Source organism: Euleptes europaea, chromosome 21 (genome assembly GCF_029931775.1).
Source record: "Euleptes europaea isolate rEulEur1 chromosome 21, rEulEur1.hap1, whole genome shotgun sequence".
NCBI classification, from domain to species: Eukaryota; Metazoa; Chordata; class Lepidosauria; order Squamata; family Sphaerodactylidae; genus Euleptes; species Euleptes europaea.
The window spans coordinates 10299612-10322671 of record NC_079332.1 but is presented as its reverse complement, the minus strand read 5'-3'; the positions used below and the strand labels follow the sequence as shown (position 1 = coordinate 10322671).

At 49.2% G+C, this 23060-nt stretch overlaps 2 protein-coding genes and 1 non-coding gene across 3 annotated transcripts in view; 2 read left to right on the top strand and 1 right to left on the bottom strand.

Moving 5' to 3' along the window:
* Positions 1-3409: 3409 nt before the first annotated feature.
* Positions 3410-3481, top strand: TRNAA-AGC (transfer RNA alanine (anticodon AGC)). The gene has a single exon. It is a non-coding gene; the product is annotated as a tRNA-Ala (tRNA).
* Positions 3482-6053: 2572 nt separating this feature from the next.
* DCUN1D3 (defective in cullin neddylation 1 domain containing 3) lies at positions 6054-9600 on the top strand. The gene is made up of 2 exons (XM_056866294.1): positions 6054-6560; positions 9117-9600. The coding sequence occupies exons 1-2, from the start codon at positions 6130-6132 to the stop codon at positions 9598-9600; spliced, it is 915 nt and encodes a 304-aa protein (XP_056722272.1). The 5' UTR covers positions 6054-6129.
* Positions 9601-16711: 7111 nt separating this feature from the next.
* Positions 16712-23060, bottom strand: part of REXO5 (RNA exonuclease 5) — a 21358-nt gene continuing 15009 nt past the window's right edge. The window contains exons 15-19 of the mRNA XM_056866606.1: positions 22908-23000; positions 21932-22151; positions 20901-21109; positions 19971-20080; positions 16712-16787 (exon numbers count right to left, since the gene is read on the bottom strand). Of these exons, the coding sequence (XP_056722584.1) occupies positions 16712-16787; positions 19971-20080; positions 20901-21109; positions 21932-22151; positions 22908-23000 (708 nt within the window). The remainder of the gene's footprint in view (positions 16788-19970; positions 20081-20900; positions 21110-21931; positions 22152-22907; positions 23001-23060) is intronic.

The following is a 23060-nucleotide window of genomic DNA, read 5'->3' as shown; positions in this document are numbered from 1 at the left end:
ATCCAGCAGTGCCGGATTAAAGATATATTTTGTCCTTTTTATATTGTTACTCATGATCTCTTAGGTTTCCAATTCAGTTTTGAGTTGGGTTTTCCCTTTTTTCGCTGTTTTTAGATTCTGCTTGTTCTGTTCCCCTCTGTGATTGATTGTTTGTTTTCGGTAGGCAGGGTATTCAGATGCACGTGGAGGCAGGTATCCTGAGACTTCATTGGACTGAAGCAGAATTGTCCTTTGCATTGTCTCTGTAAACGCATGCTGAATCTTCTAGAACAGGGGTCTGTAGCCTATGGGGTCAGAGGTGGTACAGATCCAAATACGGCTGTTAAAATGAAGTCAATGGCTGTTACCGCACTCGGTATTCCCAGCGATGTATTAAGAGTTTGAAAATGTTATAAAAAATACTGTTCACTCTTTCTATGTATTCCCACTGATGTATTAAGACTTTGAAACTGTTATAAAAAATACTGTTCGCACTTTGTTTGGCCCCTTTAGCTGTGAAGACGTCTTCCAACCATTTTTTAGCTGTGGCATCCAAAAACCCTTTTAAAGCGATGTTTTTTATAACATTTTCAAACTCTTAATACATCGCTGGGAATACCTAGTGCGGTAACAGCCTTTGTTCAGCAAACCATGAGCAAATTTATGCCGGTGCACTTAAGCAATCACGCAGGGTGCTACTACAAATATTTATTATTGACTGTGATACCTTTTGTGTGCCGGTTTCTAGTATAGGACATGCGCTGGGGCTGCAGAGACTTTACGGATTATTAATCAACTTGCCAATTGCAAGTAATGTTCAAGTTGCGTATTTTCAGTTATGCAGTTGTCCGTTCTCAGACCAACTCTTGCTTGGCCTCTTGCTCTTAAAGCTGTTGCACTTTGGCTCTTTAATTTCACAAGGGAGAAATGAAATGAATTAATTAATTAATAAAAGGTTTTCCAACACCTGTTCTAGATCAGAAACTTACTTGGGGTGTGTGTGTGTATGAAGGCACAATGAAAAAGACCTGTGGGGAAAAGAGCGGTGCCCGAAGAGCAACAAACAGCGCAAAGTCAGATCAACACTGTACAGCTGGTCATATGCCTCTCATAACCATCGCAGTAAGCAAACTATCGTCTTGGCTGCCTGACCCATCAGTACCTTCCCTTACGAGTCAAACATGTACTGCTTGAATATCCACTTTTCTCGGCGGTTTGCCAGACCTTTTGCATACACAAGGGAGCCGATGTACGCCGTGTGGGTCTCTCTCGTTTCCAGGAGAGCCTGGGGTACTGGATGCTCCGGGTCTGTTTGGGAAGACAGTCAGCTAGCTGCAACTCCTCTTTTTTAAAAAAAAAAAAAGGCACAGGAAAATTATGACCTGGTGATCTCTGAAATTTGTATGTCATTGCAAAGTTACCAAGAGCATGATGCAGTGTGGCCCTAGATACCTCCATGCCAAAACAAACAAACAAAACCCTCCAATGTAACCATCCTGTCTCCCTTGGAATGTGAGAGTTGTCTGGAGTTGCATTCGTATGGTAATCTGTGCAATTCATCCTCTCTCTTCCCCTTGAGTCCAATTTGGGTGCTGTCCAATTGCTGTCGTTGGCCTCCTGGCCTTGAGTTGTTCACAGTGGCTGTACCACCAAATGGCATAGAAAGGAAGGGAAAACATAGGAGAGACTGATGTAAGCTGCTTCCATTTCCCATTGGGAAATGGGGTATAAATACATTTAAACGAAGTAAATATTATTATTATTATTAATAATAATAATAATAAAGTGAGCCAGCAGGAGCGTTCAACTCAGCAGGAGGTGCTCCGCAGCCCATTGCTGGGTTCCAGTCTGAGATAATGTCCAGTGCCCTCAACAGAAGGATTCCTATATCTGTGGGAAAGCCCCCGAGAGCTCATTCCTGGTGGTTTGCGTTAGATGAACTTGGCAAATGTCCCACTCTTGGGTTCCAACAGGCACAAAGGGGAGGAGGCTTCAGCAGTTCCATGGGGAGGGGCCGTGGCGCAGTGGTAGAGCCTCTGCTTGGCATGCAGAAGGTCCCAGGTTCAATCCCCAGCATCTCCAGTTGAAGGGGCTAGGCAAGTAGGTGATGTGAGAGCCTGGAGAGCCGCTGCCAGTCTGATTAGACAATACTGACTTTGATGGACCAAGGGTCTGATTCAGTATAAGGCAGCTTCATGTGTTCAACTGGAGGCTGTGTAATTTTTAAAAAATCCTTATTAAGAACTTAAGAACATAAGAACAGCCTTGCTGGATCAGACCAAAGGCCCATCTAGTCCAGCAGTCTGTTCACACCGTGGCCAACCAGGTGCCTCTAGGAACCCCGCAAGCAAGATGACTGCAGCAGCATTGTCCTGTCTGTGTCCCACAGCACGTAATATAATAGGCAAGCTCCTCTGATCCTGGAGAGAGGGAAGGAAGGAAGGTGGGAAGGAAGATAAGAACAGCCCTGCTGGATTAGACCAAGGCCCATCCAGTCCAGCAGTCGGTTCACAGTGGCCAACCAGGTGCCTCTAGGAAGCCCACAAGCAAGACCCCTGCAGCAGCATTATCCTGCCTGTGCTTCGCAGCACCTATTCGGGAGCAGCTTGGGAGAAAATGGGGGTGGGCGCATGGTGGAGCTCTGGCTCAGGGTGCTTCCGGTGGATCCCCATGAGGCACGTTCTGCCCTGCTGAAGGCTTCTAAAGACCTTTCGAGGATGTGTAGAGCACACACTAGCCTGTCCCACTTTGAGCCAGCATTTGGTTAACTGTCTTTGGGTGCCTGCCTTTTCCGCGTGAAAAAGGTCATGGAGCTCCGAGGTGGGCTAACTGTGGTTTTTGTGGCTTTGGGCCACGACTGTGAATCGAGGGTGGGCATCATAAGGGGCCCTTTCAGCGAAACCATGCTAAAGCAGGTTCCTGAGAAGCATCGGCATTACCCAGTGTAATAACCTTTTATAGTAAAAAGCGACAATATCACTTTATTCTTCTCCCCCGCTCTCTCCCTGCAACTCTCAGGCATATTTTTAAAAGCTTAGATTTCCAGCATGAAACACAAACTTTTCAGAGCAATGGATGTGTGCATGTTACTGTTGGAGACGAGAGCTTTAACTTGGCAGCAGCTTCTTGTGAGCCGTGGCATTGTAAAGCTTCTTGTATGCTTAGGTATTAAAGTGCATTTATGGGTTTTTAATAGCTTCCTGTCAAAAAGAAATGGGAGTAGTGTATTTCTGGGCCAGAGTCGTTGGCTTTGACAATTTCTGCACATGAATCAACCTCTTTGTAACCTGATGTTACAGTCAGAATTTTAGGAATTTCCTTTATTAGGGCTCGGCAGTCAGTCCTCGGGGGCGGGGGGGGAGCTGAATTGCTTTCTAGGTAAAGCTAAAAGTCATCACTTGACATAGGTAAGAGTGCTTGGCAAATGGGAGGGGGCGTGGCTCAGCGGTAGAGCATCTGCTTAGCATGCAGAAGATCCCAGGTTCAATCCCTGGCATCTCCAGTTAAAGGAACTAAGCAAGTAGGTGATGTGAAAGACCTCTGTCTGAGACCCCGGAGAGCCGCTGCCAGTCTGAGCAGACAATACTGACTTTGATGGACCAAGGGTCTGATTCAGTAGAAGGCAGCTTCATGTGTTCATGTGTTCAAGAAGAGCTTGTCTTGGGAAGAAGTGGAGGTTCAGGCCTGACTATCAGATGGACCTACAGTAGATGTTACACCTATGTAGATCATACAAGTGTGCATGAGCACACAGGAGCTCTGTGTGGTGCTGAGTCAGAGCATGGTCAAGCTTGCCTGCTATGGACTGGCATCCGCTCTCCGGGGTCCATCGCTTTCTGTGTGAGATCCTTTTGACTGGAGATCCCAGCAAAGAAACCTGGGGCTTCTGCATGCAAAGCAGATGCTCTACTGCTGAGTCACAACCCCACCACAAGAGTACACTCTTAAGCTTCCCTTGCATAACAGCTCTGAAATTTTAAAAAAGCTTCCACTTTCGCAGCCAACCGGGATTAGTTCCGCCTGAACTCCAAACTGTGGTTTGTTCTCTTTCTTCCCAGCCAAGGTTCCACATGGTTTAGTCTGGTTTGGAGGAAATAGAGCCCCTTTTTTGATGTTCAGACGTGACAAAGCAGCTTGATGGCAAAACCAGAAATGATTAATTAGAAGCCGTGGGCAAGAGGGGAGCAAGTGAATCCAGGGATGCTGCAGGAGCAGGTCCACTCCCGTAATGCCAAACTGTAGCTTGTTACATGCATGACTCATGTCAAAGTCTTTATTGGATGCTATTTGGGCGTCGCTGGGGAGGCAGACAATCCCCTCCCCCGAGCAGTTTACATTTCCCTAGGATGCCTGTGCAGCATTTCACCTGTCTCCTCCCTCCCCCAAACACGCTGGGCTGGTCCAACTGCACAGTCAACCCAAGTAGTTGTTTGGAGCAGCAGTATGAAGACGCGTGGCCAGAATCCTTAGCTACACAGAGGATGCTTTTATTCTATGCATACAGTAGATTCTGGAGCATGTTTCCAGTACTGTAGTGCACCTGTGTTGGAGTGCAGAAGGTCTTGGTCCAGCCCTCCAGCGGCACTGGATGCTACTTTTTTTTTTGGGGGGGGGACGGTACCTTACCTGTGGTCCCAGGCTGTGGTCTGAAGGTATGTGAGGTAATGGTCAACTTGACCAATCCAAGCAGAGCTGGATCTGGCCAGTTCCCAGGTAGGAGGACTCTTGGGAGCCCTTGGGATGTTGCTTGTAGTGTCCTGGTTGGGTTATAAAGGAAATGCACCTGAGGATGGGGCTTTGAAATGTGGTGTTGGGGGAGAGTGTTACGGATACCATGGACTGCCAAAATTAAAATAAAATAAGTGGGTTATAGACCAAATCAAGCCTGAACTGACCCTAGAAGCTAAAATGACTAAACTGAGGCTGTCGTACTTTGGTCACATTATGAGACTACAAAAGTCACCGGAAAAGACAATCATGCTAGGAAAAGAGGAAGACCGAACAAGAGATGGATGGACTCTATGATGGAAGCAACGGCCCTCAGTGTGCAAGACCTGAGCAAGGCCCTTTTTGACTACTGCAAACAAACTAACATGGCTACCCACTGTGACTGAGCAAGGCTGTTAAGGATAGGACACTTTGGAGGACATTGATTCATAGGGTCGCCATGAGTTGGAAGTGATTTGATGGCACATAACACACACACACATGGGGCTTTGGTAATTTGTGTGAGGGGCCCCCCTTGGCTCAGTGCCTGAAGAAGGCCCCAGGATTGGTCTATGGCATTTCCAGTTAAAGGATCTTGGGTAGGAGTTATTGGGAAAGGCTTCCTTCTGGAGAGTCCAGAAAGCCACCACCAGTCAGAACAGAGTAGTGAGCTAGATGACATGCTAGAGGTCTATAAAATTATGTGTGGTATGGAGCAAGTGGACAGGGAGAAGCTTTTCTCCCGCTCTCATAATACTAGAATGCGGGGTCATCTGCTGAAGCTGGAGGGCGAGAGATTCAAAGCAGATAAAAGGAAGCATTTCTTCACACAATGCAGAGTTAAATTGTGGAACTCCCTGCCCCAGGATATGGTGAAGGCTGCCAACTTGGAAGGCTTTAAGAGGGGAGCGGACTATCCATGGGGGAGAGGGCTATCCATGGCTACTAGTAAAAATGGCTACTAGTCATAATGCATACCTGTTCTCTCCAGGATCAGAGGAGCATGCCTGTGATATTAGGTGCTTTGGAACACAGGCAGGAGAATGCTGCTGCAGTTGTCTTGTTTGTGGGCTTCCTAGAGGCGCCTGGTTGGCCACTGTGGGAACTGACTGCTGGACTTGATGGGCCTTGGCCTGATCCAGCAGGGCCTTTCGTATGTTCTTGTGACCAATGGTCTGACTTGCTATAAAGTGGCTTCAAATCAGAAAGCCTCTTTATGGAAGGATGTGGATGCATTTTTTTTCTTGGTACATCCTGCCAGTCATTGTTGCCCAGTTGCAACAGAGAGCTTAGACAAATGATATGCTTCTGAGCCTTCGTCTCCTCTTACCCACCCTGCAGGTTGGCTGACTCCCGTTGATGGCATGTTGAGACCTGCTGAAGATCAGTGGAGCGGGTGTGTGGTAGCCAGGGGACTGCTCTAACAGCTGGGGGCACACCAATATGGGCCAGTGTGTCACCAAGTGCAAGAATCCTTCTTCCACCCTTGGCAGCAAAAATGGCGACCGGGAGTCGAGCGGCAAGGCTCACAGCAAGCGAAGCACGATCCACAAAGAAGAGCACAGCACGGTCTGCGGCAAGTCCTCTGGGGACATCCTCGTCAACGGGACGAAAAAGATGGAGGCCGCTGTAGAGTCCAACCAGCCGCCGGCTTCCTCCGGGGATGCAAAGAAGGAGTCAGTGTCCGGCACCGAGGAATCGTCCCTCCATAGGACTGAGGAATTATTTAGGAGGTACAAGGACGAGCGGGAAGACGCCATCTTGGAGGAAGGCATGGAACGTTTTTGCAATGACCTCTGTGTTGACCCTACCGAGTTCAAAGTGCTCGTCCTCGCGTGGAAGTTCCAAGCAGCGACCATGTGCAAATTCACAAGGTGAGTTTGTACTGTGTTGTTGTGTTTAGTTTAAAAGCTGCCCCATTTGTCTAAGGCAGGGGTGGGGAACCTTTTTTCCTGCCAAGGGCCATTTGGATATTTATAACATCACTCGCGGGCCAGACAAAATTATCAACTTAAAAATTAGTCAACCGAGCCCCAAGCAGGCAGCTGCCCCAGATGCCCCCCCCACGGGCAAGCTGGCAGGCATCCAACCAGTGGCACACTCGCCCACCTGGTGGCACAGGATGGTCTGTTGCACCAGCTGGGCGCAGCCATCCAGGTGCACGCATGTTCGGGGCCGGATTCTACAGCCGTCTCCTGCTACCTCCGCCTGCAGGTATGAAATGAGGACACACTGGCTAAGAACTCCCCCCCCCCTTGTGCACATTCTGGCCCGGCCCCCTTTAATCCTCCATTGTCAGCACTTCCGCCCCCAGCCCTCTGGTAGTACAGAGGGAATACGTTTCTCCATGGCCTGGGTGGGAAAGGGTTAACACAGTTTATTGGGCAGTCCTAGCAGCTCCATAGCTAATGACTCTTCTGCAAGGGGGGGAAAGGTTCCTTTTCTTGGCAAAACAAACTCACATCTGCCTTGAATAGAGGCTATTCCTGTCTGCGGGGGGGGGGGGGCGGATCACCAGTCTTAGATCTTTCTGAGCTAGAGATCTGCCAGGACCCCCGGGCCGGACGTTCCCCACCCCTGGTCTAAGGGCTTGTTCTCTTCCTTAAATTGGCGGAAAGCGTATTCTGCAACTGGACTGGGGACGTGGGAGAGAGGGACAGATAACCCCACGTTTGGGCTGGCTTAGTAGCCAGTCGAAATTTGTGCTCATTACTACCTTCCCTCCCTGGTGTGTTGTCTAACCGCCCAGCAGGCTTAGGCCCACAGTGACTTGGAGAGTATTTGAGTCCTTGTGAGCCACTGTGGTGTAGTGGTTAAGAGCTATGGACTCTAATCTGGAGAACTGGGTTCAATTCCCCACTCCTCCACATGAAGCCCTCCTTTCCCCATAATTATTTATTTACAGAAAAGTGAAACTTGGGTAGCCCAGTGAAGTCAATGGATAATAGACTCAGGGTGAGCAAAAATAATAATACTCCATGTAGCACCTAACTAGGTTGTGTAACTTGCTGCCCCAAGAGATCCAGCGGTGACCACAAGGTTAGATTGGCTGTAAAATAGGACAAGCAAGACAATTAGAGCGGTTCCTCAGTGGAACAGGCTTCCTGGGGAGGTGGTGAGCTCTCCTTCCCTGGAGGTTTTTAAGCAGAGGCTAGATGGCCATCTGTCAGCAATGCTGATTCTATGACCTTAGGCAGATCATGAAAGGGAGGGTATCTTGGCCATCTTCTGGGCATGGAGTAGGGGTCACTGGGGGTGTGCGGGAGGAGGTAGTTGTGAATTTCCTGCACTTTCCAGGGGGTTGGACTAGATGACCATGGTGGTCCCTTCCAACTCTATGATTCTATGATCTCTTTCCTCGAAAACCCAATGGTCTTGGGGTCACCATGAGTCAAGTTGCGTCTTGGCCATCTTCTGGGCATGGAGTACGGGTCACTGGAGGTATGGGGGGGGGAGGTAGTTGTGAATTTCTTGCATTGTGCAAGGGGTTGGATTAGACGACTCTGGTGGTCCCTTCCAACTCTATGATTGTGGAGCAGTGGTTTGTCCGTAGCCATTAGTCTTGATGGTTAACTGGAACCTCCATGGAGATAGATCACGATGGGGAGCCGTGTTAGTGTGCCTGTAGCAGTAGAAAAGAGCAAGAGTCCAGCAGCACCTTAAAAACTCACAAAATTTCAGGCAGGGTTATGAGCTGTCATGAGTCACAGCTCACTTCTTGAGATACAGTTTCTGGTAGGGCATGAGCTTTTTGTGGCCTTTCTTTTTGTGGGTCCAGGCCAAAATTCTTCGAATTCCATCTCCCCCATCCACACACATGAACAAATCGCAGTCATAAAATTTGGCACAATCTGGTCCAGCCAGCATCAAGGTTTGAGGGGGTTATGGGTGGATGAGAGCCGTAGCGTGTCCAGTCCTGGCTGTGTTCCTTCCTTCCATTAGAAGATAGTGTGAGCAGCAGAGCAATGCATGTAAACAATTATGTGCATAAAGGCAGAGGAGGGGCAGATAGATGTCCATCGGCCAGTTTTTCCTTGGCAGCTCCAAACGGAAGAGCAGTTGGTCTTCTGCTTCTCTCAGATCTCCTGGCAATAAAATGCTGGGGCCCCCAGCCCAGGCAAAGAAGGCAACATTGTTCTTTCACCCAGTTTTCGACTGCAGTGGATGTTTCCTTTTGCAGCTGATGTGAATTTCCCCCCTCTTTCTAGCTGTGCCAAAACACCTTACAACTTCTCTTTCTGCCGTTGTGCTCATGATAAAGTTTTTGAGAGTTTCCGTGCTAGGGTGCTGGTCTTCCGGCGCTTGAGATTATTTTGAAAAGCAACCCCCCCTTGTCTGAAGGGGCTAGAGAGGGGACGGTACGTACCACTCTTGCCTTCTGCCCTTGAAAACAAAACCATTCTAACGGGCTTCTCTCTTGGTCGCAACAGGATGGAATTCTTTGACGGCTGCAAAGCAATACACGCAGACAGCATCGAGGGGATTTGCGCTCGCTTCCCCAGCCTCTTGAACGAAGCCAAGCAGGAGGAGAAGTTCAAGGACCTCTACCGCTTCACTTTCCAGTTTGGCCTGGACTCTGACGAGGGGCAGAGGTCGCTCCACCGGGAAATAGCCATCGCCCTTTGGAAGTTAGTCTTCACGCAGAACAAGCCCCCCATCTTGGACCAGTGGTTGCACTTCTTAAACGAGAACCCCTCAGGAATCAAGGGAATTTCCCGGGACACATGGAACATGTTCCTCAATTTTACTCAGGTGATTGGGCCGGACCTTAGCAACTACAGCGAGGATGAGGCGTGGCCCAGTCTCTTCGACACCTTTGTGGAATGGGAAATGGAGCGGCGGAAGAAGGAAGAGGCGGACGCGCACCCGGCGGCTTCACCGACAGACAGCTTCGACGCCGAGCACCCGACTTAGCGGCCCCGAACCTGACGGCTGTCCCCCGTTGAACCCTTTGTCATTTGTAAGCTCTGGACTCCTCTGGAATTTACAGACGCTCCAGATTTTTCTACTTTACACCTTTCTCTGCCTTGTTACCTGAAAGGGCTCTAAAATACCAGATCCATATTTTGGGCACTTTCATTTAAAAAAAATGTTTTGGGTTATTCCTGTTCTTTTCCTGGAATGTTTGATCCCGTTTGCAAGTTAAAATGATTATTTTCTCTCTCTCTCTCTCTCTCTTTTTTAAAAGGAGGTTTCAAATTTTGGAATAATTATGTCTTGACCTTTTTGGTTGCACAACTTTAAAAAAAAAACACAATCCTTTTTGGTGAAGTTTAAATTAACATTGCTAAATTATACAGTGCCAGGTTGACGTTCTGCGACATTTTTTTTTCAGGGCAGGTTTATACTGTGTGTAATGCTGTTTACATTGAATTTTTTTTAATTTTAAAGTTGTGATTAATTTTAAGGTGTATACCATGATTAATAACAGTGTTAAACTGTTAACTACCGACGCATTAATTCCCAGGTAAATAAGACTCTGAAAGCCAATGAAAGCATCATTTTCCTTTTATGTAGCCTGTCTAGCCTCTTTTAAGTCAGCCCCCCCTTTAAATGAGATGACGGCTTAAAAAAGCAAAACAATACACCATGCCTGCCTTCCAGCAGAGCTTTCGGTAACCTTATTTGTAGCATCAGCCGTGAGATGAAATGACCCATGCTCTCCCCGAAGGGGGCTGCTTTAATTTTTCTGTGTCCCAGAGAGCTTCCCTCCCCCCCCCCCGACCCTAGTCAGCTGGAGACAGTTTTGCAAGCTCCTCCTATTTGACTGGACATCCCATCACGCCCTGTAAGGGGGTGGGGTGTTTCTTAACCCTCCCACGGCAGTGACTTGGAAGTGGTTAGGCTGACGGCAGACCTATAGAAGGCACGTGGAGGGATCCCCTTCCCCCCCCCCCCACCGGAGCTAAAAGAAGTGGGGCTCATTCAGGTCCGTGCCAGCTTTGCCGACCCATAACTGGCCAGTCCTTGCTTTCTGCAAGGTGCGACCACAGACCAGGTCGACCTGTCTTTGTTGAGGCCATAGATTTTTCCAACCTGGAGTGTCTTTTTCCTTTTTAGGTCGGGTGTCACATTTTTACTTCACTTGCCTTTGGCTCGTAGAGTCTTCAGCTGATGAGTCTATCGCGTCAGAATCAGGACTGTCTTGGCTTTCCTCCCCTCCTTACTTAAGCCTGAGTAGCTTAGTTAAAATTGTCCCGTTTTCTCCCTGCCCTCTCCTCCTCCTCCCAATTTGCACCTTATAAGTCTGATCGCTGCTGTGTTGCTGGCAAAGCCCGCCCTCTGCACTTCTAACAGCCGAGACCTAAATTTGATCATTGCATCTTATTTTATGGCACGGCAATTAAGCGATTTGACATTTCTGCTTTTCAGACAGCTGTCGAAAGGCCCAGAATTTTTTGGGTCAAGAACAGGTAACACGGTTTAGTTTACTTTTTTTTTTCCTTTCAAAGAATGACCTTAAACGGCAACCCGGCTGTCATCTTGGTTTGGGGCTGACTTAAACGATGTTTCAATAGGAATGGATTTTTTATTTCTTTTTTAAAAAAAACAACAACTACCACCACCTTGTACTGGGAACTAGTGGCTTGCTTGAAAACTGTTGTGACCTTTAAAAAAAAAGGGAGTTTTATTAACACTGGCTGAATTAACTGACTTTTTTAAAAATGTCAGCATCTAAAAAACTTTTGGTAAAAGGGATAATTGCTGAGGCTTTCTTCGGAAATGAGCCTGACCTTTCCACGCTACGTATATATATTTTTTAAAGTATAAAACTTTATTTCTTGCAATGAAGGCTCGAAGTAGGCTTAATTTGAAAAACAACCACAATCTCTCTCTCTCTCTCTGTTTCTGATGAGTTGATAGCTTAGATGAGCCACGTTCTGAATCCGCTTCTGATCCTGCCTCGTTCCGAGGAAGGGGCAGGAGCGCATGAGGGGCTTCAGATCCACTGCGACAGCCTATCCCGTCTGCCACATTGGCCGAGCAGGTGGGACCGCTCCCCCATTTCCGCCGCGGCTTGATCCTGCCGACGGGCCGAGTGTGCAAGCTCGGATCCTGCGCGGCTCTTTTGCGCAGGATGACAAGGTGGCAAACGTGGCACCCCCCCCCCGGCTGTAGCATTTTGGTTTGCTCCCAAGTTTGCACAGGTGTTTTTTTGGGGGGTTGTGTTACTCCCCTCCCCCTACACAGGGTTAGTTCCATCAATACTATCCAGCTCAACTCCATTTTCAGTCGCTAACAATGGCGGGGCGGATTTAAAATTCACGAAAAAAATAAAGAAATACTTGAAATTCACATCTTCTCTCGCTTGTCAGCGGCAGGGGTTTCATGCTGATTTTGTTGGTTTATGTTGCTGTTGAGTGCTTCGAGAAACACTCCCTGGTTTTTAAGGTGCAGCAGGCAAAACTCCTGGGACTCCGTTCTGGAGTCCCTATAGGAAGTTCTATCTTTCATGTTAAGGCTGCATGTGCATTCTATTGATGTCATTTTTTTTGGCTAATTACAAAGGAAGTTTTGTGCCTAAAATGGGGTGTGTGTGGGGGGACTTTGTCTTGTTGTTCACTAGGTCCCGAAGGCCCTGAACCCTCTTGCTTGACCTTGCGAAGTATTTAACCACATGCTCGACGGTTCAGCCCTGAGGACTTGAGACACAAGCCTTGGTTATTAAACAGATACATGAATTTACAGCAAGTCTGTGCTTTGGAGATTTTATGCGGAGAGATGCTGTCTCGGAGGAATTACCACAGTGGCTGCGGGGGAGCGGGGGAGCGGGAAACCCATTTTAACTTGTAGCGGGGTTTGAGGGAGGAAGGGGGGAGGAGGTTTTCTGGGCATGATATCCTGCCTGTTGATCCAGAGCAGTTAAGTACAAGTACAGTCTGTTGTGTGGCTGTATCAGGAGTACTGTGGTCAAGGAGTCCATCGGCACAGGGCACAAGCATCCTGTCTCACACAGTGGCCAACCAGTTCCTCTGGAGGGCCAGCAACAGGGCATCGGGGCAAAGGCCTTCCCCTGATGAGAACATCAGAAGAGCCCTGCTGGCTCAGACCAGGGGTCCATCTAGTCCAGCATCCTGTCTCGCACAGGGAACGGCTTATTCCTGGCCCTCCAGTGTGCCCACACTTGGTGAGACACACTCAGTGAAATGGGGGGGGGGCTTTAAAGCCACAAGCACATATTTGAGCACACATCTGTCCCCAGCCTCCGGGCGCTCTTGCTAACAGTCATCTCTTAAATCCAATACAGCTCTTGGATTCTTTGGATATGGTGTGTGTGTAAAAGTGTTGTCAAGTCACAACTGACTTATGGCAACCCCTTAGGTTGTTTCAGGCAAGAGACTAACAGGTGGTTTGCCATTGCCTGACTCAGTGTGGGCTGAGAGAGTTCAGAGTGAACTGTGACTGGCCCAAGGTCACCCAGCAGGCTTCACATGGAAGAGTAGGGAATCGAACCCGGTTCTCCAGATAAGAGTCCCTCTCTCTTAACCACACCACACTGGCTCTCTTTGGATATTAGGTTGACCAAACAAGTTGTGCATTTTAATTTGTGGAAGGCTAGAGTTACCAGTCTTGTTCAGATCTCTAGGTGATCCCTCTCCCCTTTCGGGGCAACAGAGGTGGGCAAGAAACGTGGGCTCCTCAAGCTGTCAGGAGCGTTTGGAACATCCATGTCCGGCCTGTGTTGGTGCGCTCCCCGTGTGCGGCTGCACAGGAGAACACTCAATGAGCATCAGTTCCAGGTAAGCGCAACCATGTTTTTACATATTTTCTAGCTGATTTCTTGTTGCACGAATAACTGCAAAAAGTGTGTACACCTTAACGGGGAAAGCGCAGTGCGAGGAACGAGAAAACGGCAAAAATAAGGAATTGCAGGTTCGGTTTGCCCAAGGTAGAAGGGAAAGCAAGATGGAAAACTTCAGGGTTTGTAAGGCAGCGATGAGGAATTTGAGCCCCCTCTTTTTTTGCTGCCAAGTCACAATTGACCTACGGTGACCATGTAGGGTTTTCAAGGCAAGAGGCGAACAGAGGTGGTTTGCCCCTGGTATTCCTTGGTGGTCTCCCATCCAAATACTGACCTAGGCTGACCCTGCTTAGCTTCCAAGCTCTGACGAGATCAGGCTAGTCTGGGCTACCCAGACCAGGGCAAACTCTTCCCTACAGCCTTTTTTTTAAATCATCTGTGAAATGCAGCCGGCTACAACGGAGCTGGTGGTGCTGGTAAATTTTGGAGTGACCCCCTCCTAATCCCAGTAGCATGCCCACGTCAACCTGATGGTCTCTTACAGAGCAGTAAAATGCTGTTTCTGCTGAGCGCCTCTGCCCGGGCAGCTCTTGGGAAGCAATCCGCCCAGCCAGAATAAAAATAAATATCCCTTCTCTCCCCCCCATTCGAAATTAGACTGCAGCTTCCATGTGCTTCTAGGGCTCTGTTTACTGCACAGATCTCGGTCTCCTTTATGAACAAGATTGTTTTTGACATTCAAAACAAAATTGAAAGAGGGGAGGGAAAAAACACCCTTCTGCTATATTTGTGGGAGGTGGGGTTGGCATGTCCAGCTTTCTCTTGGCACTCTTCCTCGGCTGTGGTCTTTGCACACCACAATGGCCTCTGCCTGAAATGCACCGCTGAACGATGCCAGCGGAGATGCGAGTCGGCAGGCAGTGAGCCCGAGCCAGTCCTCTTTCCCCATTTGGAATGGTTCCCCTGCTTATGTCTTGGTGTGTGTGTGTGCGTCTCTCTCTCTCTCTTTGAATATCTCTGCAATGCCAGACAAATAAACAAAGCCAGGGCCCTGTGAGCCATTGTGGAAAGGGAGAGGCGGTAAAGGACTTGGAACCCTTCTTCTCGGAATCGTGTTCTTGAGAACAGCTAGGGACTTGATCAGGCCTGTTTCCTGATCGCTCTGTTCCCCAAATTTCAACTAATTCTTGACTGTTCTACTAGTCATAAAATCATAGGGTTGGAAGGGACCACCAGGGTCATCTAGTCCAATCCCCTGCACAACGCAGAAAATTCGCAACTACCTCCTCCCCCCACACCCCCAGTGACCCCTGCTCCATGCCCAGAAGATGGCCAAGATGCCCTCCTTCTCATCATTTGCTTATTCTATACCCTCGGCTTGGTCCTCATCAGGGCTGGTTCTCCCCCCCCCCCCACTTGGTTAATCTTTTTTCCGTGTCCCAAGCAAGGCAGCCGTCACCACATCCTGGGGCAGGGAGTTCCACAATTTAACTACGCACACTCAGCCGCTACAGCACATGGTGTGAATTCACTCGCGGGCAAAAAGAGGAGAGGAGGAAGAGAAGGTGTGAAGGAGAGGGAGAGGAGTTCACAAGTGTTGGGGGAAGGAGCAGGGGAGAAAAAGAACTTGGCAGAGTTGACGAATCGGCGACAGAAACTTGGGACGGAGAGGACACAGTTCAGAGAGGAGGTATTTATTTTTGTTCCATGCCCCGTTTTTTTAAAAGCGTTGAAAGGATTGGACGGTAAACTGACAGCAGCTGGGAAGGAGTGAAATCTCTATCCCCCCATTTTAAAATGTCGTCCCGTCTTAATTTAAGGCACTGCCAGGGCAAGAGCTGCCTGCCGAAGCTGCCAGCAGCATTGGCCACCGGTTCACCGTTAACCGACAGCGTATAAAGTTGTGCATTATTTCTGAAATTACATCCGGCTTAGAGTGAGGTTCTCTTCTCTCCCCAAGAAATGATTCTGTGGGTGTTTGAAGGCAATGCATGTTTAGGTCCATTTAAAAAAATAAATCACAGAATGAGAGGACACATTCTACACATGCTCAGAGACATGCATCCCCCCCACCCTTGGTGCAAGGATTTTTACAGCCAGCCAGTCATGCTAACATTGCAATGAGATGGGTTTCCTAACAGACTCAAGTCTTCACCCGTTCCTCCCTCGGTCACAGTTTCTCCCTTCCTCTCTTTCACCTCTCTCGGGCTGAAACCATTCCTTTCACAAAGAGCATGGAAAGCGACCAAACATTTATGAATCAGAGATTCCATTCTCCTCCGGGTAAACATCGCTGTGTTTTCTTTCCCCCGCTTTTTCTCCGAAGTGTGCTGTTTCCTTCCGACTCTGTGTGGTGAAAAACGCAGAGGCCGTCTGAGAGAATTGGGGGGGGGGGCTGAACAGGCAGGGAATCGTGGGTAGTCCTTGTTACCCAAAATGCTGCTTTTGTGGAGGGGCTTTGCCCTGGCTGGCTGGGGCGGGGTGGGGGGGATGCAGAGCTTTCCTCGACGTTGCCAAAAACGCCACCGGGTCCTTTTAAAACCCACTGCAAACTCGCCATTTCATTCCAGGTCAAATTGTTCCACGGTTCGCAAACGCACGCGCGCAGACCCTCAAACCGCCGCCGGCATCTTTCCCTCGAGAGCGCTTGGTTCGCAGCCAGCAGAGCGGCCGAAACAGCAGGGATGTTTTACTCGTCTTAGCAACTGGCCTGGCTTCTTCTGAAATCGTTTCACCTTTTCAATCGTTCGTGGGGTGGGGGGGCGGGACGGACACCCAAGATGGCGACGAGTCAGTAATGCTGTTCTTCTTAGACTGCAAGTTATTTTTATTTTTCTTACCTGATTAGTCGTCGCTGTTCACAACTTCATCCTCCCTTATCGCTGGGTGGAGCAGGATATTATGTTTAGACAGTGCTGAGAAGCAAGGTTTTAATTTAAGGTGTTTTTCATTGTTCTGTGCTGAGGACGAAGCAAGACAACTACGGGATAGAACCATTATGATCTACACCTTGCAAGTTACTTTTTTCTTTTAACCTTGGTTTTAACTGACTTATTTGAATTTTAACTGTTCTCATCCTCCCCTGAGGACATTTCGTTACACCGCTGTGAAGTTGTGAAGTGGTTCCTGATTGTATTCTGCAGCGTCACTGAAAGAGACATACGCTAAAGCATAATACGTCAGTGGAGGTTGAACTAGTGATTTATAGCACCATGTGTCCAGGCCCAAGATGGATCTTGTCGAATCCGTTTGCCAAACTGGGGTGGGGGCCGACCGGATGAGTTAATGGGAGGCAGCGACGGGGCCGTCGTCATCTTTGATTGCAAGGAGGCTGAAGCCGGGGAGCGATACGGGCACTCTGCAAGATAAGCGACAGGAATATGCGTTAAAGGTTTCCTGCCAAGATCGTTTTTTGCTATGAAAGCTTAGAGGGCTGCAGGTAACCAGGTTACAGTCCCCCCACCGCCCCAATCTGGACTATGACCGATCTGCACAACAGAACTCGACTACCTGTAACATTTTGCAAATGTAAACAAATATTTCTTTAGTAGTAATAGAAGAAGAGTTGGTTTTTATATTCCGACTTTCTCTACCACTTAAGGAAGAATCAAACCGGCTTACAATCACCTCCCCGTCCCTACAACAGATAGCCTGTGAGGTAGGCGGGGCTGAGAGAGAGCTCTAAGAGAGCTGTGACTAGCCCAAGGTCACCCAGCTGGCTTCGTGTGTAGGAGTGGGGAAACCAACCCAGTTGGTAAAAGTTTACATCAGTCAAGGGTTAGGTCCAGATCTGGAAGGAATGAGAACTGCCACTCTCAGAACAAGACGGGAGAGCAATCCTCGCCTGGAGCTCAGTGTCGCCACCGGAGTCGCACTGCGAATTGCCAGAGGGAAGCCCCACCCTGGTTGTTTTCCACGCTGAACACTTGGCTGATCTAAGAAGCGAGGCAAGGATGGTGCCTGGCCCCAGCCTCCCCCCCCGGCATTGTTCTTGAGAGCCAGCGTGGTGTAGTGATTAAAAGAGGTGGTTTGGAGTGGTGTACTCTGATCTGGAGAGCCGGGTTCGATTCCCCCCTCCTCCACATGAGCGGCAGAGGCGAATCTGGAGAACTGGGTTTGTTTCCCCACTCACTACACACACAGCCAGCTGGGTGACCTTGGGCAAGTCACAGCTCTCAGACCCACCTACCTCCCAGGGTGTCTGTTGTGGGGAGGGGAAGGCGATTGTAAGCCGGTTTGAGTCTCCCTTAAGTGGTAGAGAAAGTCGGCATATAAAAACTAACTCTTCTTCTTGCTAAGGCCCCCAGCTCAAGCATGGACATGAGCAGTTGCTGGCAACTCTCCCCCCCTCCCGGTCAGTTGCTCCAAACTCTGTTACATGCACAGCACAAAGGATGTTGCTGGCACGTTTTCAAAGCTTTAACACAAAACAGGAAAATACAGGAATGAATCAAAATCCTGTCTGCAGCTCCGGGCTTACCAGCCGCCAAAGAACTGCTTGGAAACAACCCCAAACCCCCCAAATAATCAGCAGTCGGAGCTTAGGACCAAAGGCCAGAGGCAAAGTGATTCTTTTTTTTTTTTTTTTTAAAGGCTTATAATAGCTTATCCTCACTTTTACCACCATACCTTGGTGACTGATTGACGGAATTAGAAGAAGAGGAAGAAGAGGTCGTTTTTATATGCCGACTTTCTCTACCACTTAAGACAGAATCAAACTGGCTTACAATCGCCTAACTAATAGCCATGAATACCCCTCTCCTCCATGAATATGTCCACTCCCCTCTTAAAGCCCTCCAAGCAGGCAGCCATCACCACATCCTGGGGCAGGGAGTTTCACAATTTAATTATGCGTTGTGTGAAAAAATACTTCCTCTTATCTGTTTTGAATCTCTCACCCTCCAGCTTCAGCAGATGACCCCGTGTTCTAGTATTATGGGAGAGGGAGAAAAATGTCTCCCTGTCCACTCTCTCCAAACTATGCATCATTTTATAGACCTCTATCATGTCTCCCCTTAGCCGCCTTCTTTCCAAGCTAAACAGCCCTAAGTGTCCTAACCGCTTCCCATAGGACAGTTGCTCTAGTCCCCTAATCATTTTGGTTGCTCTTTTCTGCACCTTCTCAAGCTCTGTAATATCCTTTTTTAGGTGTGGTGACCAGAACTGTACGCAGTATTCCAAGTGTGTACGCAGTATTCCACCATAGATTTGTACAAGGTCAATATGATAGCAGCAGTTTTATTCTCTATTCCTTGTCTAATTATGGCCAGCATGGAATTTGCCTTCCCTTCCCCTCCCCACAACAGACACCCTGTGAGGTAGGCGGGGCTAAGAGAGCTCTTAAGAGAGCTGTGACTGGCCCAAGGTCACCCAGCTGGCTTCACGTGGAAGAGGGGGGAAACAAATCCAGTTCCCCAGATTAGGCTCTGCCGCTCATGTATAGGAGCGGGGAATCAAACCCGGTTTTCCAGGTCAAAGGGTGCCTCAGCGCCATGGCGGAGCTCCTGCCTTATGCACACAGGGCCCCAGGTTCAATCCCTGGAATCTCCCCTTAAAGGACCCCTCTATTCTAGCCACTGCTAGAAGGAGTAATCTTAGAGGAACCAATGGTCTGATTCGGTATAAGGCTGCTTCACCTGCCTGCTTTTGGATTTGAGCTTGGGGGTGGGGGGAAGACCCTCTGCATCTGAGAAGCTGGAACTGCATGAGCAGGGAGTCAAACTGATGCCCCGCTGAGGGAAGCAACCAAAATGATCAGGGGGCTAGAGCAACTGCCCTATGAGGAGCGGCTAAAACGCTTAGGGCTGTGTAGCCTGGAAAGAAGGCGGCTAAGGGGAGACATGATAGAGGTCTATAAAATTATGCATGGTATGGAGAGAGTGGGCAGGGAGAAGCGTTTCTCCCTCTCATAATGCCAGAACGCGGGGTCATCTGCTGAAGCTGGAGGGGGAGAGATTCAAAACAGATAAAAGGAAGTGTTTCTTTACACAACGCATAGTTAAATTGTGGAACTCCCTGCCCCAGGATGTGGTGACGGCTGCCAACCTAGAAGGCTTGAAGAGGGGAGTGGACATGTTCATGGAAGAGAGTATTCATGGCTACCACTCAAAATGGATACTAGTCATGATGCATACCTATTTTCTCCAGGATCAGAGGAGCATGCCTGTTTTGTTAGGTGCTGTGGAACACAGGCAGGACAATGCTGCTGCAGTCGTCGTGTTTGTGGGCTTCCTAGAGGCACCTGGTTGGCCACTGTGTGAACAGATGGCTGGACTGGATGGGCCTTGGTCTGATCCAGCAGGGCTTGTCTTATGAAGCACATTAGCTCAGTTTGCGCATCACCCGGATTGCGCTCGGTTAGAAACTGATCAATACTACAGGCGCTTTTAGTGCTTTTTTCCAAGCTGCCTTGCCCTTTCTTTGGAATGCCTGTGTGTGTGTGTGTTTGTGTGGAAACAAGGCTCAAATGTAACACACGCCCCGTTTGTTTGAAATGGCAGGTAGAGGAGTGGGGACGGGAGACACGCGAAGGGTTCTTTACCTTTCTGTTCCTGGTAACAGAACGACGCAGAGCGTCCGCTTCGGCAAGCCTCTGTAGAGCTTTTTGATCCGGCGGTCGAATGCCTTCATGGCGCTCTTCACCTCTTGCTCCTGTGTCAGAAGAAGGCAAAGGCTGGCGTTAAGGGGTTCATAAGTCGGTCGGTTCACTGAGAATTATTTTGCAACAGGCGAGAGGAATGTGTGGTAGGCCCCTGGTTTCTGTAAAATTCCACAGACTTTTCTGCGACAGACATACCAAGTAAAGTAAAACCCAGATATGGAACTCTTTTGTTTCAGCAAAACTAGGAAGGTGAGGGCCATGGCGCGGGGCAGAGCACCTGCTTAGCATGGCAAAGGTCCCAGGTGCAATCCCTACCATCTACAGATAAAAAAGGATCAGGTTGTAGGGGCAGATCTCTGCCTGAGACCCTGGAGAGCCGCTGCCAGGCAGAGGAAACAAGACTGACCTTGATGGACCAATGGTTCAGTATAAGGCAGGTTCATATGTTTAAGCAGCTCATCTAGTTTGATAGAGTTTCTTCTGATTGGTGGTGGCTTTCTAGGGTCTTGCTACTAGACCCTAGAGAGGAGCAGGGCCCTAGAGAGGACCCTAGAGCAGGGGGACCTGCTACTGAAGAGCAACCTGGGATGCATATGCACTGCTAAGGAGCCACGGCTCCTTCTTAAGCTGTTGCTTAGAGCTACATACAGCCAGATCTTCTGATCCGCCAAGCTCCATGGTGTTTACTCCGGCTCATGGTTCTCCGGGGGCTCTAGCACTAACTGAGCTTTCATTCACCTGCTACTTAAGACCGTTACAATGGAGCAGTCGGAGATTGAACCCGGGACCTTCTGCACGCCGGCTCTTCTGCCCCACGGAATGCAGAGACCGACTGTGTCTCAGAGGGCGAAAGCGGGGAAACCGACTCACCGAAGCAAGCAGCTGTTCCTTCGGCGGGCAGGCGGCCTCGTGCGGCAGCTGCAGAGCAGCAGGCCGTTCGCTGTTTTGATTCTCGTGGCAGATCCACCGGTGGAGATGTGGAGGTGTCAAAGCACCTCTGCCGTGCAATGTTCCGCCTCCGGCAGTCTGCCCCTCTATGGTTTTAAGGGCTGCGGAGGCACTTTCCGCCGTTGGGAATCCTGAAACAGAAATGAAAAGCAGCCCTCAAGTGCTCCGCTTAAGATCCTTTCATTTCCTCAACCAGGGCAGCTTTTAAAATTGTAGATCTTCTGAAACGCCAGGGGTACTTTTTGTAAAGAAGATAAGGGCTGGGAGTAGAATTCTAATTCTAGATAAAAGAAGACCCCATAGATGGAGGCTCCATTTGCCCTGACTAAGTATGGCTTGCCACACAAGCACAGAGATGCTTTTGATCACAATAAAATAAACCCTTGAAATCTCAGTCTTCAGAACAGTTCTATTATTTTCTGCTAATCCAACGCAAAATAATGATTAGGTATGCCGGGCCCCCGCCTCAATTCCACCCATGTTGGTGGGGGATTTACAGATCTCCAGTGTCCAGCAGCTGTTGCTTATACCAAAGTCTAAGTGAGGAACTAATAAATAATGTTAGTCTCTTGCCGGGTGCAGTTTCCAAATGTTCCACCTTCAAGTGAGGGGTCAGCTCTCTCCGCTGGTGCAGATCAACCTTATGCAAACTAGATTGCGGTGCGCCTCAACCGGCGCATTGGCTGAAGCCCTCTGAAAGAGTCGGAGGGAAAGAATAACCTCCTGAACGATTTCTCGAGATGACTTGTGCAATGGGACAATTAGCCTTCAAGGAAAGGTACCCCCTCTGCGGTCTCTGAAAAACACTAGCAAATCCTCCCTGATTAGGAACGTAGCGGTCAAACATTTCTTTGGGCCTAAGGTGCTTTGTTAGCTCTAAACAGCCTCCTTATTTTGCTTCTGCAAGTATCGAACGCTTCCCAGACTGAGCCCCTCGAGTGCCGTGTACTTACTGAGAAAACAGTAATTTCTCTGTCTTCCACTTCTGGGATCCCTTGGCCAGAAAACAGCCTTCAGCTCTTTCAGGAAACCCAACTGCTCTCGCAAATCTGCCTCGCTGCGGGCCTCCTCCAATCCCGCCATGTAAATCACACCTTCATTGTCCGCATCCATTTCCAGCTGTCTCAGGAGGTTCTCGCAATCAAGCGTCGTTTCGGTGACGGGCCTTTGCACCTGGCAGGGGAAGCAGCGAACACGCGATTACCCCAGTAGCGCAAGCAACTCCCGACCGAGCGCTTGCAATCATGTCGAGCAGCTTCCGAGCATCCTTCCTGCTGTGAGTCTGGTACAAGAGAGAACGTGTTGGGACTGAGCTCAGCAGGAGCCGTTTCCAGCTGAAGTGTGCAGTGTGGAACAGCTCGGTGGTTACTGGCAGGCCTTGTGCGGATGCTGCCTTGCCCGCAGGAGGGGAGCTGTGACTGGTGCTAGGAAGTCCCTGGTTCAGTCCCCGGCAACTCCCGTTTAAAGATCTCGGGGACCAGAAGAAGAAGAAAGTTGGTTTTTATATGCCGACTTTCTCCACCGCTTAAGGAAGAAACAAAGCGGATTACAATCACTTTCCCTTCCCCTCCTCACGACAGACTCCCCCTACGAGGTAGGTGGGGCTGAGAGAGTTCAAAGAGAACTGTGGCTAGCCCATGGTCGCCCAGCTGGCTTCGTGTGGAGGAGTGGGGAAACAAATCTAGTTCACCAGATTAGCCTCCGCCGCTCATGTGGAGGAGAGGGTAATCAAACCCAGTTCTCCAGGTCAGAGTCCACTGCTCCAAACCACCGCTCTTAACCACTACACCGCGCTGGCTACACCAAGATGGGACGGAGCTCTTCCTACCTGTGCAGAATACCTCTACTGAGTCCGTCTGCTGTGCGTACAAGATATCCTTCTAAGGCTGCTTCCAGCTACCGTTCTCCAAGGGCAGGAGACGGGCCTACCTTAATCCAGGATCCTGCAACTTCCGCTCCATTCAGATTCTCTATAGCAAGTTGAGCTGCCTCTAGGACTTCATACTGGATACAGAGGTGGGGCTTAAGAAAAAGAGACGGATCACAACAGAGCACCTCGCCACAATGGCAAGCCGACTGCAT

Excerpts from the sequence above, each read along its gene's own strand:
- DCUN1D3 (XM_056866294.1), top strand. The coding sequence starts at position 6,130 with ATGGGCCAGTGTGTCACCAAGTGCAAGAATCCTTCTTCCACCCTTGGC. Across the intron at positions 6,561-9,116 it reads ACCATGTGCAAATTCACAAG|GATGGAATTCTTTGACGGCT; the intron begins GTGAGTTTGTAC and ends TGGTCGCAACAG.